The sequence below is a fragment of the Strigops habroptila genome, chromosome 7 (genome assembly GCF_004027225.2).
Source record: "Strigops habroptila isolate Jane chromosome 7, bStrHab1.2.pri, whole genome shotgun sequence".
NCBI lineage: Eukaryota > Metazoa > Chordata > Aves > Psittaciformes > Psittacidae > Strigops > Strigops habroptila.
Window position 1 is genome coordinate 13,178,273 of NC_044283.2, and position 15,356 is coordinate 13,193,628.

The window sequence follows — 15,356 nt, forward strand, 5'->3', positions numbered from 1 at the left end:
CAGAGAGCCTTGACAGAAAAGTCAAAAACAATTTACTGCCATATTAGAAGGTCACTTTTTACTTCTAAATGTAAATTTCTTCCTCTACATCTCAATTTAATTTTCTAAGAGCAAATGTGTTGGGGTTTTTTTTAACCCTGAATTCAGATTAGAAGTAAGAATAAAAGATCACATTGTCATAGCAGCTAGACTTGACTATTCCTACATAGAAAATGGTGAGAAATAATGACATTGTTAGTACAAAAAAACAGTTGGAGTGATAAATTTCTTAACTTCTAAAAAGTACAATCAAAATTCTAGAATTTTTGAAGGGACGGTATATTCATTGCTCTGTTTTCATGCGATGTGTACAGTGCAGAAATACAGTAATCACATGGATATAACAATAAGATGCAGTGAATACACGTGGAGTAAACCCAAACCCTGCATTTGTAGGCCTGTATTACAAATGCCCTTATAAGAATTATATGTGGCAAGTGCATAAACTATGCATTTTTTTCCCATCGTAGAACCTCAAATGCTTAATAGATGATAGGAGTTCATAATACGGGAACTGAAGAAAACAAGTCCTTTGAAATTAATGAATACATAGTTTTTTTCATCCAAAAAGAGCATGTTTCTTTGATGTTGGCAAGGTGAAGAAATCTTGTTCAGAATTATATGGGTCATTTTTGCTGTCCACCCAGAACAATTTATCTCATTTAGAAAACAGTCAGCTTTTGAGAGTAGTTTTGTTATTGATGCTTTACTCCATATCAGTTTGAAAGATTGATAGGTCCTACTATTTCTGTCATCTGAATGCTCACCCTGTCTGAACAGATCAGAAGAATCTGAGTAGATCACAGCAAAGTTGGAAGCTCCTCAGGCATTAATGCATGATGCATACAGCCATAATATTTATTTATGTTTTTGTTACTATCCAGGCTGAAGTTGGTGCTTTTAAGAACAATGGTAAAATATGTCATGACTTCATGGGAAGCAGGACTGGAGTAATTTTTACCTCTTTTTGCATACTGGTTTTTCAGTGAAATACCATTTTCTGAGCTCTGTTGCAACAGCTCTTTTGTAGCTACCTGTGGTTTTTAAATCAGTTTGCTGAAGATCACTGATTTATCAGGTTTTTGCAAGCAAAGCAGAGATTCTCAGTCTCTTAAATGCAGGATTTTTCAAATGCTTTTTAAACAGATTAATGTGAGAATTGAGATACCTTTACTATCTTTATGTTATGTTTACTATCTTTATTTTATGTGCAGAGTTTAACGAATTTGATATGAAACTGCTGCCAAATCTAGTGCTTAGACTTCTGGCAGGTTTTTGTGAGTCATATTTTTTCTGAAGAATTACTGGTCTCTCAGCTCAATTGTTTTCCAATGTGGGGATTTTTCTCTTTTTTGACTATATATCATAAGAGTCCTATTTCTGGTTTTGTCAGCATTCTGACTTTTTCTGGAAAGCTGAAATTAACCTGTGACTCGTCCATGTGAAAACTTCCTTAGATAATTGTCATTTACCTTAGCAATTTTATTTACTGACAAGATATCCTGTATTACCTGTAGGCTCATGATGGAGTTACCCTGAGTTTGTGCTTAGCTATATAAACATCACAGGACAGATGGATGAACTCCCCCAGCTGAGAGCTGGCTGCAGGCCAGTGCGGCTACTGGTGTAGCACAGAGCATCTTCAGACCTCTAACACAGGGGGGCTGCACCCGGCCTGTCAGTGGGCAAAGACCAGAGAAAGGCAACGCGCCCTGCTCCAGCTCAGGAGGGCTGAAGAACTAGGTTTTGGGCAGTCGGTGGCCTTTCAGACCTCATGCCATTACCTCTGCTTCTGCTTTAGCACGGTTTGTCTCCTGAAAAGGTTCACGTCTGGTTGTGCTGCAGCCTCTGTAAATCCCTGCCCTGAAGTGTTTGCAGTCTCTGTTGTCACTGGACCCAGTGGGAGAGGATGGAAAGTGGAGGAGGGAAAAAGGGAGGGAGAGGCTGAAGGGAGAAAGCCACAGCACTGCACACAGGGTCCACATTGTCATGGTACTTTAAACCAAACCAAACCCAACCCACCCAAAACCAAAAACAATCAAAAAAACTAAAACAACAACAAAACAACCCCAAAAAACAGGGAAAAAAAAACCCAAACACAAAACCCAAAACACAGCCCAACTTACTGGTACTGTGTTACTAATCCCTCAATAAGTGGATGATTTAGGAAACAAACCACAGCTGCAGCTGAAGACCCTTGGTGCCCATTGTACTTTCACTGCTTACTGTAACTCCCTGCCTGACCCTCTCACCATCTCCACTTCTCTGAAGTATGACAAGGCAACATGGACCATAACATTTCCTCTTTCCTCACTGCAGCTGTCCCATTGCCACTGTGCCCATGGGTGCAGGAGATGTGCTGCTCTGGCTCAGGTGGTAGCAGTGAGTGCCACTGGGCCAGGGGTGATTGTGTGTCTGTCTGTCCTTTCCTGTCTGCGTTCCTCTCTGCAGCAGGAGTTGGTGCAGCTGCTGTGCCAGGGTGCTCTCAGTCACTGCTGCAGTGGGGCATCCGGGACACTGGAGAGAAACCATCCACAAATGACCCTAAATTACATGTTTTTGGGGATCATTATATATCATGAAGGGATGCTTTGGCAGAAACTGCTACCACAGGGCTCCAATCTCCTCTGGATGCTGTTGTAATATATATGCTAATTGGCTACCATTTGAAGATGAGAGCTGAGTCTTCTGAATGATAGGTTTTTCTGTTTTGGTGAGGAAATGTCACCGAAGGGGAGTTTGTTTGATGTTTCTCTCCTCTTTAGACTTCAGAGAGTTGTTTCACAGTAGTTTATTATCTTTGCGAACTCTGAGTTTGTTTGTGTCTCTGTGTCTGAAAGCCATTAGTTCATTTCAGGATTGTTAAATTCAGGAGCTATTAATTTTCCTGTTCAAAAATTCCTTCTGCAAACCTCTAATTTGAATGATAGTACTTAAAGACACAATTATTTTGTAGTTCATGAGAGGTTTCCTTTTTTGTGGTGTATTTTATTTTTCTAATTAACTATAGCTGTTTCTTTCCTGACCCTAGCTGCTTTCCTTTATTCTTCTATTAGGTCTGTGAAGGACATCAGGTGCTCAGGCATTCTCTCTGCTTCTCTGTTTTTGGCATCTGGGATTCTCCCCTCCCAGGTCTTCTCTGACAGATCTGTAAATCCTCTTCCTCTTCAAGTGAGTGAAATATCTTTACAGTTGCTGTTTGCAGTTTCATTTTCTACGTGTCTGTTCACCTTTCCTCTCCCCCTACTTTTGTACCACATACCTTCTGTGCTGTCCTCAGCCTTTCTCTGTATGCTTTGCCCAACAGAAGCTTTCATCTGTTTCATCAATAGGTTGCCATCTGCTGCCTGTACTTCATTGGCTTTTATGTTTCTATTGTGCCAAATTTGCTCAGGGAGAGATGCAAGACCTTTTAAACATGAATTGCTGTAACAAGCAGAGTGCAGAGCATTTAAAGCAACTTATTAAATCTACCTCAGTTTGAAGAGGCACAGTGTCAGGTTAGGATTTTTTTTCTCCAGGTGTCACAAAACATTGCTTATTTAATCTGGATGATTGTAAGCATTGTTCTTCTGGTGAACTTATGTCTGAAAGCATTTGGTTTATTATATGTCCAGGATTACTGTTTTGTACTGACTGTTGGTGTCCAGGGCTCCAAGACTATATTGATGGAGCTTGTTAAGGCTGCCCTCAACCTCTCATATGAAGTAACAACTTGAAGCAAGGTTCCTGGTGGATGTGATGAGCTTGTCTCGCTCCACTGGCTGCTGTGTGGAGGAGGCAGAGCAGAAGCAGAGCACATCATGTGAAAGGTAGATTTATAATTTTTGCAGACACAACCTTTCTTCAGGTGCCACTGAGAAAAGGGAATAGTCTGGCTGCTGTCTTCCAGGGTGTGACCTGGAAGAGCTGTGGCTTATAATTACTTTTTCTCTGTGCTACTACCCTTGAACTGGTGGAACAGTTAACATGCTGCTTCTGCTTCATTGCCTTCTTCACAGATGTGCTGGAAGATGGAGGGTGGGATTTGCAGGTAAAATACACCTCAAATCTTAACAGCCTCATCACTCACTTGCTGACACATCAGCATCAGGTGAACTACACCTATTGCTCCTCCTGTATTTGGCATCATGATCTTGGGGAGTGGAGTTAATTGGGTACCATATTTCTCACTGTGGATGAGAAAGAGCATGACAATCTTGCTCAAAGTGAAATCTGGTCTAGCCTGTAATGACTTGCAGTAAATAGGAAGATGCTGTGGGAAAATTGAGGGAAAGATAACAATTGGAAATGTTGTGATGGTGTTTGGTTTTGGCTTTCATTCTTGAGATCGCTACTGAAGAAGACTGGAAAAGTAACAAGTAAGGGGGTGGGTGAGGAATGGCTTAATTTCTTTTTCAAAGCATGCTGAAAAAAATTCTGCATGTGTGATAAGAAATAAATGTTGTGTTACAAGCTATGTATCAACATGGTGGAGCTGGAGACAGGAGAAAGATGAGGAATTCAGCCTTTCACACCTCAGTAAGAAAGGGTTTGTAGTTGCTGTGACCACCATCAATCAGTACATGCATGAAGAACAGAAAAATAATGACTAAGGAACTTGTTATTCTAGCAAACAAAGAGAGCTGGAAGTTGAAACTAATCAAATTCAAGCTGAGGATAAGGTGACCATTTTTAGGTCTTAAAGGAATTACCAAGTGGAACAATTAATTAAAGTGTTGTTTAGTTCTCTATTAGGGGATGCTTGAAAACCAAGATGAAACGTTTCTCGCAAAAGATACGCTTCAATTAAATCAGAGCTACTAGACTTGAAGCAGGAATTTAAATAGAAAAACAAATCCAGAGGCTTGGATTTTACAGGCTAATAATGAATTGGTGAATCTATGAAAGGGAGCCTGCTACCACTGCCTGACAGTTGTTAGGGGAATGTTACAGCATAAAGCTCCCTTTTCCAGATCCCTGTTTTTATTTAAGTGCATTTGTGCAGAACTGAAACACTTTTTGAAGTTAGTTGTAACAAGTAAACAGATTACTACGAGCTGGCTATGCCAGCAAAAGGCCTAGGACTTCTGTAAACAAAAAGACTTAAAAGAAAATACACATCTGCGCTGCATGTTTGAAGTGGTTGTGGTGCTGTTTCAGCATCCTGTTTCCTTGATCCTGCTGTCATCACTTGTCTTATGTGGCTGCACCACTGTCCAGGAGCAAGAAGGACTCTCCCCAAGCAGAGATCAGCGCTCTGGGGGACTTGGCCATGAATATAGTTGAAGGCCACCCAAGAAGACTGTGTACCTGCAGGTGCACAGAGGAGCTGGAGTGTTTTGTTGTCTTGGGATGTTACAGAAAATAATAGTTCTTACAAGATCTTCAGATTACTGCAAAGTGCTGGAGGCACACAGTGTTTCAATCACAGGGATCTGGCCTCATGCAGCAGTGATTCCTGCATCTGTATGGGATGAAGGGGCAGGGGAAATGAAGGAAGATTTGCAGCTGTAGCCAGCCAGCCCTGCAGCAGATCATGAAGATGAGTGTGGTCATTGCTAGTGCATTTTGGAGGTTTTGAGAGACTGCAACAGAAAAATATCTCTGCCTCTTTCTGCTAGATCATCATACCTGAAGCTAATGTCTCCTAGATACTTCAGGTATTTGAGTCAGTATAAGAAAACAAGTTAATTCCATCCTGTTGATTTCTGAATGGAGACAATACATCTCTTGTGTTTGACCGAGAGGCAGTGATGATAATATATCACTGATTTAGTTAAACTTTATTTGCTTATATAAGGAGAGTTTGTTTGACTGAAAGGTGAAGTGTTTGTAGATTTGCATGCTTCTAGAGAAACCATTCTGAATGTAGTATCATTCTACTACCTTGCAAATCTTGCCAAGATCTTTGCTATGGATTTGAAATTTATTCTAAGAATTGACTATTTAACAAAACAAACCAATAATTCAGCCTAACTGAAAAGAGAATGAATTTAAGCTCTTAAAAGTGTACTTTGTAGGGCACAAATTAATTCTTGTATACTTAATTCACACAGAAGCATACAGTGCTGTGTGTTCCTGTAAATTGACATGCCAAGGTAAAATCCACCTAGTTCTCCAATCCTGAATTGAGTGCAGAATAGGCAAAGCTATAGAATTTACAGTAGTTACATTGTATATGAAATGAAAATAATTATGGTTACAATTTAATTAATTTAAAGATAAATGAGAATGTATTCATATCGAACATGACATTTATTGCATTTTGTAAAAAACGTATTTCTGTCTGGATTTAATCTCTTTTCTAGAACTCTATTAATGTTAATGAGAGAAAGAGATCAGCTATTTTAGTTTATTTGTATCAGCACATAATCAAAACACTCTCCCCTCTTCCCAGCAGACAAGGGAATACACCAGTGCAGAACACAAAACAGTGATGCATCAGTGTAGATGGGTCAGTGGGTTTAGAACTATTTTACATAGTCAGTGAAATCTGTAGTCTATTCAGATACTTGCTTCATCTGCTTCCCAACAGGGGCGTGTTGGTTTTTAGTTTGTTTGGTTTGGTTTGGTTTCTTTCTGGGAGGTTTTTGTTTGCTTTTTGCTGAGGGAATGTTTTGAATTTAAAGAAAACAGAAATGCAAGAATGGACATATTTCCTTAAAGTTGCTGTAGTAGAAGTTGGCTCACTGTGGTTTTTACTGAATGATTACCATCATAATTAGTAAGCTCATATACTGTGATTGATATTCCTGCACTTTTCTGACTGTCATTCGGTTACCCAGTATTGAATGAACCTAGATATCCTCATTTTCTGATAGAAATTTCCTATACTCTGCAATTTCAAACAGTTCTGATTACCTTTCTACAGCTGGGAGGTTGCCAGCCTGACACGGACAGATGCTGACCTGGAGGCATATCGAATGCAGATATGTAAGGAAGTGATTGCTATGATGATGAAGAACATGGTCTTAAGTCACAGCCTCTTTCCTCATGTGGAGAAGAGGATGAATTCAATTTTCAAAAAGCAGTTTCTTGCAATGGAGAAGGAGATTCGAGAGGAATATGAAAGGAAGATGGTGGCTTTAACAGCTGAATGTAATCTGGAAACCAGGAAGAGAATGGAGGCTCAATGCCAAAAAGCGAGAGCTGCAAATGAAGAGGCTGAGGAATTAATGAAGAAAATGAATGAAAAGGTGAACCTGGTATAAAATCAAGATGTTTTGCATGATACACAGTTTTATATAGATGGTTTCTCTTTTAGACTAGAATGGCTGAGTTGTCCTCTTCTAAGAGTAAAGAGTGTTCAAACATTTGGATGGCATAATTAGGGTAGTTGTTACTAAGAAACTGTTTTTTACTTAACCACAAAATGAATATATCTCAAGAGAGTCTGTGACACCTGAAAACAAAAGATTGTAATTACCATGATCTTGTTATAGTCACTTGAACCCTTGCAAAGTGGTGTATTTTTATTTACTGTATTTTACTGCAGCAGTTCCTAAGAACTGCAGCAGTTCCTAAGAACTCCAGCCAGACACTACATAAAGTATTTTGCACATTCAGAGCAGAACTCTCTGCATCATAAACCTTACAATCTAGGTAAAAAGCCTCCAATATTTATATTCTTATTTTGAAGAAAATGAGAATGTGAGTGCAACCAAAGGCTGATTTTCTTCAAACTGAGTGAAGGCAATCAAAACCATTTCTATTTTAGGCAGAGCAGGGAGTGGACTTCTGTTGGAAATAGCCTCTGGATAATAGTGAGATAAATAATTTAAGGCAGAGCATGACTCTTTGCAAGATTAGAGTCTTCCTTTAGTAAAAGTTTAGTGCTTGTATGTGTCACTTGCATTCAAAGATCTCTGTCTGAAGGGGTATCATTACCCAGAATTATAGGTAGTCAGTAGCTGGAAATAGAGCCATGTGGATACATGGGTATATGACTATAATCCCTTAGAGCAGTATATTGCTTACTTTTGTGTGCTCTCTTTGCAGACAGTACTTAAATTTTTGGCCTTCTGTTTTGGTGTGGTTTCTTTTAAAAAGCATTTTTATTTGCATATCATAGCTATAATTGTTAAGACTTTTAGGACAATTTATGATTGCAGTTTTGACAAAAGAAGTTTTTTGCTGAGCATGGCCCATCAAATGTACTATAGTATGTTGAAGCTCTCAGGATGTGCTTTGACTTACCAGGCTGTTGCATGGAGAAAGTTGATGGCACAAGGCTAGTGAGCCAGTTGAATTTCTTTGACATCTCCAGGTGAATTTTAACTTGTGACTCTAGGGAGCTTTCAAGTACCTGTAGGATATGAGCATCCTGAACTAGATGCTAGAAAGTCACAGGAGACAGCAAGGAAGGGATACTCATGGACATCTTTTTAAGGATGAGGTAAACTGTATTCTGCAGAAGTCTTTTTCCTTCTGTTGGTTATAGAAGGAGCTTAGACTAGATGTCTAACACCTTGCTGACATTATAGAACCCTGGAATGGTTTGGGTTGGAAGGGACCTTAAAAATCATCAAGTTCCAATCCCTCTGCCATGGGCAGGGACAACTTCCACTAGACCAGTTTTATCAAAGCTTCATCCAGCCTGGCTTTGAACACTTCCCGATAAATCCTGTCTTTGCAGAGAGGAGTCTGACTGAAACTCAGTATGTGAACCCACACTAAATACTCTCTCAGCAAAGTGGCTTTTGTTTTGCGCAGAATATATTGGTATTGGTTCAGTCTGATTTATATTGGAAATTCTGAATGGTAGGAATTGAAGAATTGAGGCCAATCCAATACTTCTGATCCATTTATCATACTGTTGTCTTGCTGTTCACTTTTCTGTCTGTGAAAGGACCTGGGTTTATACTTGCCAGGGAACCTGGTCCAAAAGGGCATAGCAGAGCGCTATGCTTGGCCCACACTTGTGCTCCTGGCAGGGGTTGCACTGACATCCAAGAGATGGCAGTGAAAAACAACTGGACCAATAACCTCCTCTGCTCCTCAGCCAAAACACTGTGTATATTCCGGGCCTTTTTGATTAATTATTTGCTGTCTCCAGTTGGGAATGAGGGGTGAGGTGCAGAGGACATTTGTCCCCAGATAAATAGTATGAAATTTAGAACAAGAGTAACACAACTACCATTAGGTAGCTCTGCTGGCATAAGCACCATTCTTTGCTCTGTGGAACGTGCATGTTTTGATTCTATAATGAGTTTATGCCATCTGAGATTAAAACTATGAACATGTAAGTCTTACTGGAGAATTACGAGAAAGTATTTATTGCAAAGAAACTTTTTAATTAATTGCCATTTAATTATACTCCATTATTGTAACTCTAAAATGCTGCTCTTTGATTAATCTGTAGAAACCAATAGATAAAGTAGGTCACCAATAGGAAGAACTTTTAGAGATTTGTCATTGACATTTTTTTCTAATTTGTATTGGTTTTAAAATATATGCTTATTCTTATGTCATTGTTCTGATTTATTTGAGTCTATTCAGTTTTAATAGGATTTCAGGATTGATGAAACCTAAGAATTGATTTCATGTATATAGTCTTTGTGTTGTATTTCATGCTGTTGTGTATAATTTACTTTAAATAATGCTTCTAAATTCTAAAAATACTTCATTATGCCTTGCCACTGTTATCTGTGTTAGAGATTGACAGCTGTACAACCTCTGTCATTCCAAACAGATGAAAACCATGGGAAGTGTACACTGATTTAGTGTTTGTTAGCCTTCATTTAAGCCTGAAATTACAGTAATCAGGGTATGCATAAAATATGTATTAGCTGGTAGCACTGATAATGTAATATATGTTGAATACTGAAAATCACTTTGGATCTGTTTATTTCTCTTTTCTCTGCAGCCTGCTGTAGAATACAGAAGTCTTCTGGATAGACTTCACTCACTGGAGCTGGACCACCTGAAAAGGTTCCTTCTGGTAAAGCAGGAGGAATATTTTGCGAAGGCTTATAGAGAGCTGGCTGTTACCCAGAGAAAAGAGCTCCATAATATCTTTTTTACACAGATAACAAATGCTGCTCTCAAGGGAGAGCTGAAGTTGGAAGCAGCTAAAACGTTAGTGGAAGGTTACTCTACAATACAGGTAATAGGATGGTAACTCCATTCCTAACCTAATGACAGAGTACAAAGCCACGGTAACTTTTGAGAAATGTTTCAAGATATATGTTTCAGGGTAAATTTTATCACTTTTATAACTCATTTTCTTAGGAAGAATATTAAAAAGTATAATGCAATTATTATACACATCTAGAAATCTATACAACTGTATATTGATGCATGCGCACAGCCTTTTTCTAAAACAGCGCATTATACATATTTGCCACAACAGTATGTGCTTAGTGCTGACTTCTGTTTGCATGGGTAATATTTCCTAAGTGTGCAGGCCACTGTCAGAGGTAGAGGCAGCTATCACTTGTGCAAAATACAGTTGAGCAGCTAGCAGAAGACAGAGCAAGTAAAAGAAATTTTGACAGTGTTTCGGCTGAGCAGACATGGGTCACCTAAGTATCAGACCTTGTCTTGGCTATCTGATGCTAGCAGAATATCTGCTATAGACCACCGTGTGCATACCTCTGGTATCTGCCAGACCCATCTGTATGTACCTAAACCCTTGCTGTTCCCCTCTGTTGGAAGGAGAAACTTCTAAGCCAGCCTGTGTGCAGCAGGCTTGGCTTTCACCACTCTTTTACGAGACAAATGTGAAAGACTTATCTTTGGCTTTGAAGTCAGTTCAGACACCTTTTAAAATGTTCCCCTTTATTTAGTCATACAATAAATTTTAAAGAAAAAAGAAAGAAAAAAAAAAGGTCATGGTGCCGCTTACTGCTGTTACTGAACACATGCTCTCTTCAGGTCTCAGTTCAATAAGACTGTTCAGCCTGTGGATAACTTTAAGCAGGAGCAGTTGTAATAATACTGGTCGGGCTGCATGTGTATTTAACTGTCATCAACGACCTGTTAACTCAGGGCTCTCAGGAGGTGTGCTAACTATTCAGGAGAGTACACACACTATTGAGGTATTCAGGCCAAAATTATTTATTTTGTTTTGTTGAAATCACTGTAGTAATTTGAAGTGATCATTACAGACAAGTTGATAGAAGCTTATTGTTTTTCACTTCTAAGAGCTTTGTAACTTTGCCCTGTTAATGAAAAAACCTGGTCTGATACCCACAGGTATTGGCTGAAATTTACATTACATGTAATTAAATATATTTGTTCACATTCTCTCCTGTAGGGAGACATTGAAGAGCTAATGGATTTTTTGCAAGCTAGCAAGAAATATCATCTGAATAGAAGATTTGCTTACAGAGAGTATCTCATAAATAAGATACGGTTAAGGGATTCTCAAGCCTCTGCTCTTATAAATGCAGCAGCAGCCCAGATACCAAGTCTCATTAATAAGATGGAAAGGTAAATATCTCAATTGTTTTCTTGGCAGCCGTTTGACCATGTTATCTCATAGGCAGTAGAATACTTTTTAAAAGTCTTTGTGTTACCTAGCAGGAAAGGTGCATAAAAATGTTATCCTTTAAGTTAATTCTAAGAAAATACTTTGTGACTGATCACTTAGTTAATATCTCAGCAGATGCTAAGGCGAGGCTTTGTTGTCTGTGTTCACTTTGTACAGCACAGAGATGAATTGCTGGGAACTTTGTAATTCTGACTTCAGTGGGAAGCAAACTCATATGAGATTCTCAGTGCCTTTATACATCCATTATTCATGTAAATAGTCCTCAGTCATTTGAAAAGTCCTACCAGAGAACATTGCAACATATACAAGTTAAGAGCATTTGTCTGGATTCTTTACACATGAATATATGGATTTAACAGTAAAGAACAATTCTGGTTCACTTGTGATTGAATGTATTTGAGGAACTGGATGTATGGTCTCAAACTGGAAAGCATGAATATTTTCTGAAGAAAGTTGGCTACGTCTATAAATAACATAACTGGGGAGGATCTTGAGCAGCAGAGACTACACCTGTTGCAGGATATATTAAAAAGTGAAGGTCAGGTGATGTAAAAAGTAGATGTGGAAATGGACTGTTGTAATAGCACTCATGTAACTTACTTGGTATATCACACCAGATCCAGGCTGTCTCAAGTACTCTGTGTGATGATACTTACAGTCAAGGTGGAGATAGAAATGGTGACTTAGTGGAGACATAGTTATTTAAAATTACATGGCAGTGTGGAGTACTGAGAGGGATCACTTTCTGCTACCCAGAGAACTGTGGCATATCTTAAATTTGGCGTAAAGAGAGATTACTGAGGAGCATGCCAGTGCAGTAAAATACGTTAGTGGGCAGGAAAACAACTTCACACTGCTGCTGTTGATTCTGTGCATGCAGATTTATTTGTATATTTTAGTTGTTTAGACATTGGTGTCAGTCACTTGACAATGTGTGGAACATGCATTAAGAGAACATGTATAAATATCAGTCTTTACATTGTGTTTCTTTTCTCACAGTGTTGATTTACTTTAAAAGTAATTTAATATTAGGAAGCAGGAAGACTGTTAAAAGCTACCAAAGACTGCATCTGTTGATATGATAAAGTCATTTACCTGGGATTTTTCTAACTTTTCCTTGCTAATGTTTTTGATTGTCCTGTGTGCTGCCTCTTTGGAATCATACCCTAAGATTACCCTCAAGATTCATTGATCAGAGAGAGGCTCTTCCGATATGCTTGCACTGCTCTGCCTGTTTTGCTAACATCTGCAGCTGTATGGCTCAAAGACAAAAATAAGTCTTGGCATAGGAAATACAATTCAGATACATCTTTCACAGAGAGTTCTGTTCCATCAGTTCATGCCTCTCTTTGGAACTGATGATGAGAAATGGTCTGAGATGTTTTCTCAAATGTTGTGGTTATGTGAAAACCTTCATGAGAAACTGTCACCTGTGTGACCACTGCATCCATGGATTAAATCATTGCAGTGAACACCAATAATTTCTTAACCTGGAAAAGTAGGTTTCACTTGTCATTTAATGCTTGCTATTGCACCTAACAGTCTCAAACCAGATCAACTACAAAACAGAGAGGAAACGTGTAGTATTAGTAATGCAAGACCTCATGGATCCCATCCCAAAAAATGTACCAGCCTCCTCTACCCCCAAAGTATACTACCCAAACACTTCCAAAACCAACAAGCATCACTACCAAAATGAAAAAATAATTCTCCCCTATTAAGCTTCTCAGATTATGCAGCGGTGGTAGTACTCTGCGGACAAAGGAAACGTGTCTGTACTTGGAGACAGCATTTGTAGAGAAGCGATCTCATCTGACTTTCTGGGACTACAATTAGTTATTTTCCTGTAACTTCCCACACCTGCTGTGGCAGGAATTCCTTTCAGGCAAATATTTGCCATAATGTTAGGTTATTATTCATTCTTTAGATGTTGAGACTATAAAACTCTAGAATGTAGTATTACAGATTATTTTCTAGGTTTTTGGTTTGGGGGTTGGTGGTTTTTGTTTTGTTTTTTTCTACAGGCAAACTGAAATATCCAAGTATAGACCCTGAGAAATTTATAATCGATCCTAGGTAGGCTTGTATTTCAGTTTCTAATTATAAAATGATTTGGGGAATATTTACAAATAGGAGCATTAAAATTTGAGCAGTAAGAGCATAATATCCTCTTCTCACTTTAGCATTGAATCTGCTTGTCTAAATATAAATACTGGCCTGTCTTAATCGATTGTCTCCAGTTTTAATAGTGTGCCTTAAACTTACAGTTATAAATGAAATTTTAAAATGCAAAACTGTTTATATGGAGAAGAGACACTGAGAAAAGATGTAGATTAGATACACCACAGATAAACAGTTTCAGAGATACATAAACCAGCAGATAAATGACGAGGGAAGAGGTCTTTTAAAAGTGGAGCTTAATAGGATGTTTAAGATTTATCAGAGAGCAAGCCAATTTCAAATTAACATAAAGAAGATTCTACATGGCCAGAAATAAATGTTATAAAAAGTAAAATAAACCCAAACCAATTCTAGGGAGGGTTGTGAATATTTTAAATGAAATAGAGCAGCCAGAGTTTTCAAGCGGGGCTTTTAAATACAGTATTTAAATAAAATGACCCATTTGTCAGGACCGCCTGTGGGTACTGTGTCTTTTGGAAATCCGGTGCCAAAAGGCAGGAAAGCAAGTTTTAAAATGTAATTCATGATGATAGATTTCAGGGATGTCTACCTAGATTCTTTATGTTTTGCCTTAAAGAATAACAGGCAAAAGGGCAATACCTGAGGCAGTATTCATCCTGGGTTGTTCCGGCAATCAGCAGAGGTTGAGATGCTCGATGTTTTTGAACTACAGCAGCTGTAATATGTTGCATCATTCTTTTGCCAGTATCTGCTTGTTCACAAGAAGTTTCCTTCCTTCTTTGGTCTCTTAAAAACTGAATCCAGTTCTTTTGACTCACTAGGTACAAACAACTCAAGCTCCTTTATAAATATCTCCCAACATTTTAGTTTTTATAAGACCTCAAGAATATCTTGTGTATTGTGTTTTTAAAGTGGTCAGTCGACTCTATTAAAAGGTCAAAGCAAAATATCTCGTATTGGTCTTGTTCTTCTGAATAATCTCCCTTTATGTGGACCTTGTTACAAGCAAAGAAGTTTTCTGAACAGTGTCCTGCTGCACCTTTCAGGAAGTTGGTGTTGGAAAGTGAATTTCTCCAGCAGTAATGCATCAGTATAAAGTTTTCTAATAAACTCTTAATACATTTTCTGCTCGTAGTGCTTGCTATGTAGGGCATTTATTGCTCTGAATTATTTATGTAAATTCTGATCTAGCAAGATGCCAGTTTAGCAGTTGAAGTCCTGAAGTAGCTGAAAGGGAGTAGCATGGTCACTCTTACAGGTTCTCTCTGTATAGTTTCTGTATAGTGTTGTGGTTGAACCTCCATGTATATCCAGGCTGGTGCAACTTTTCTGCTTCACGTTTATCTCCCTTTTGCTTTAGTGATGCTCCCATGCCTTCTCTTACCTTTCATAAAGCAATCTTCCTTTGCTGGGGTCCAGTATCCTTTACATAATTCTCTGTAGCATCAAACACAAACTACTACTTTCAGTCCCCTCACTCCATATTTTCTCCTAAATTTGTTGGCATTTGTTTGGTACAGTGAAGTCAAGGTCTGCCTCTAATTGACCTATGATACAGCTGCTGTTGGCCACACACTTCATCTCTGTACCTTCCTTGGTGCTCACTGCATTTGGGAGGATCTCACTGTAAATATCCCTGTCATTGCTGCAGTATTCTGCTTGATTAAAATTCTCCTTGTTCAAAGACATTAAACATTTG

At 38.6% G+C, this 15,356-nt stretch overlaps 1 protein-coding gene across 10 annotated transcripts in view; it reads left to right on the forward strand.

Moving 5' to 3' along the window:
• EVC2 (EvC ciliary complex subunit 2) overlaps positions 1-15,356 on the forward strand; it is a 76,458-nt gene that overhangs the window by 29,505 nt on the left and 31,597 nt on the right. For all 10 annotated transcript variants that reach the window (XR_003992437.1, XM_030493337.1, XM_030493330.1 and 7 more), the window contains 3 exons: positions 6,893-7,217; positions 9,887-10,126; positions 11,279-11,454. Coding sequence is in view for 9 of the 10 variants with exons in the window: in XM_030493337.1 (XP_030349197.1) it covers positions 6,893-7,217; positions 9,887-10,126; positions 11,279-11,454 (741 nt within the window). In the remaining variant the exon portion in view is untranslated. The remainder of the gene's footprint in view (positions 1-6,892; positions 7,218-9,886; positions 10,127-11,278; positions 11,455-15,356) is intronic.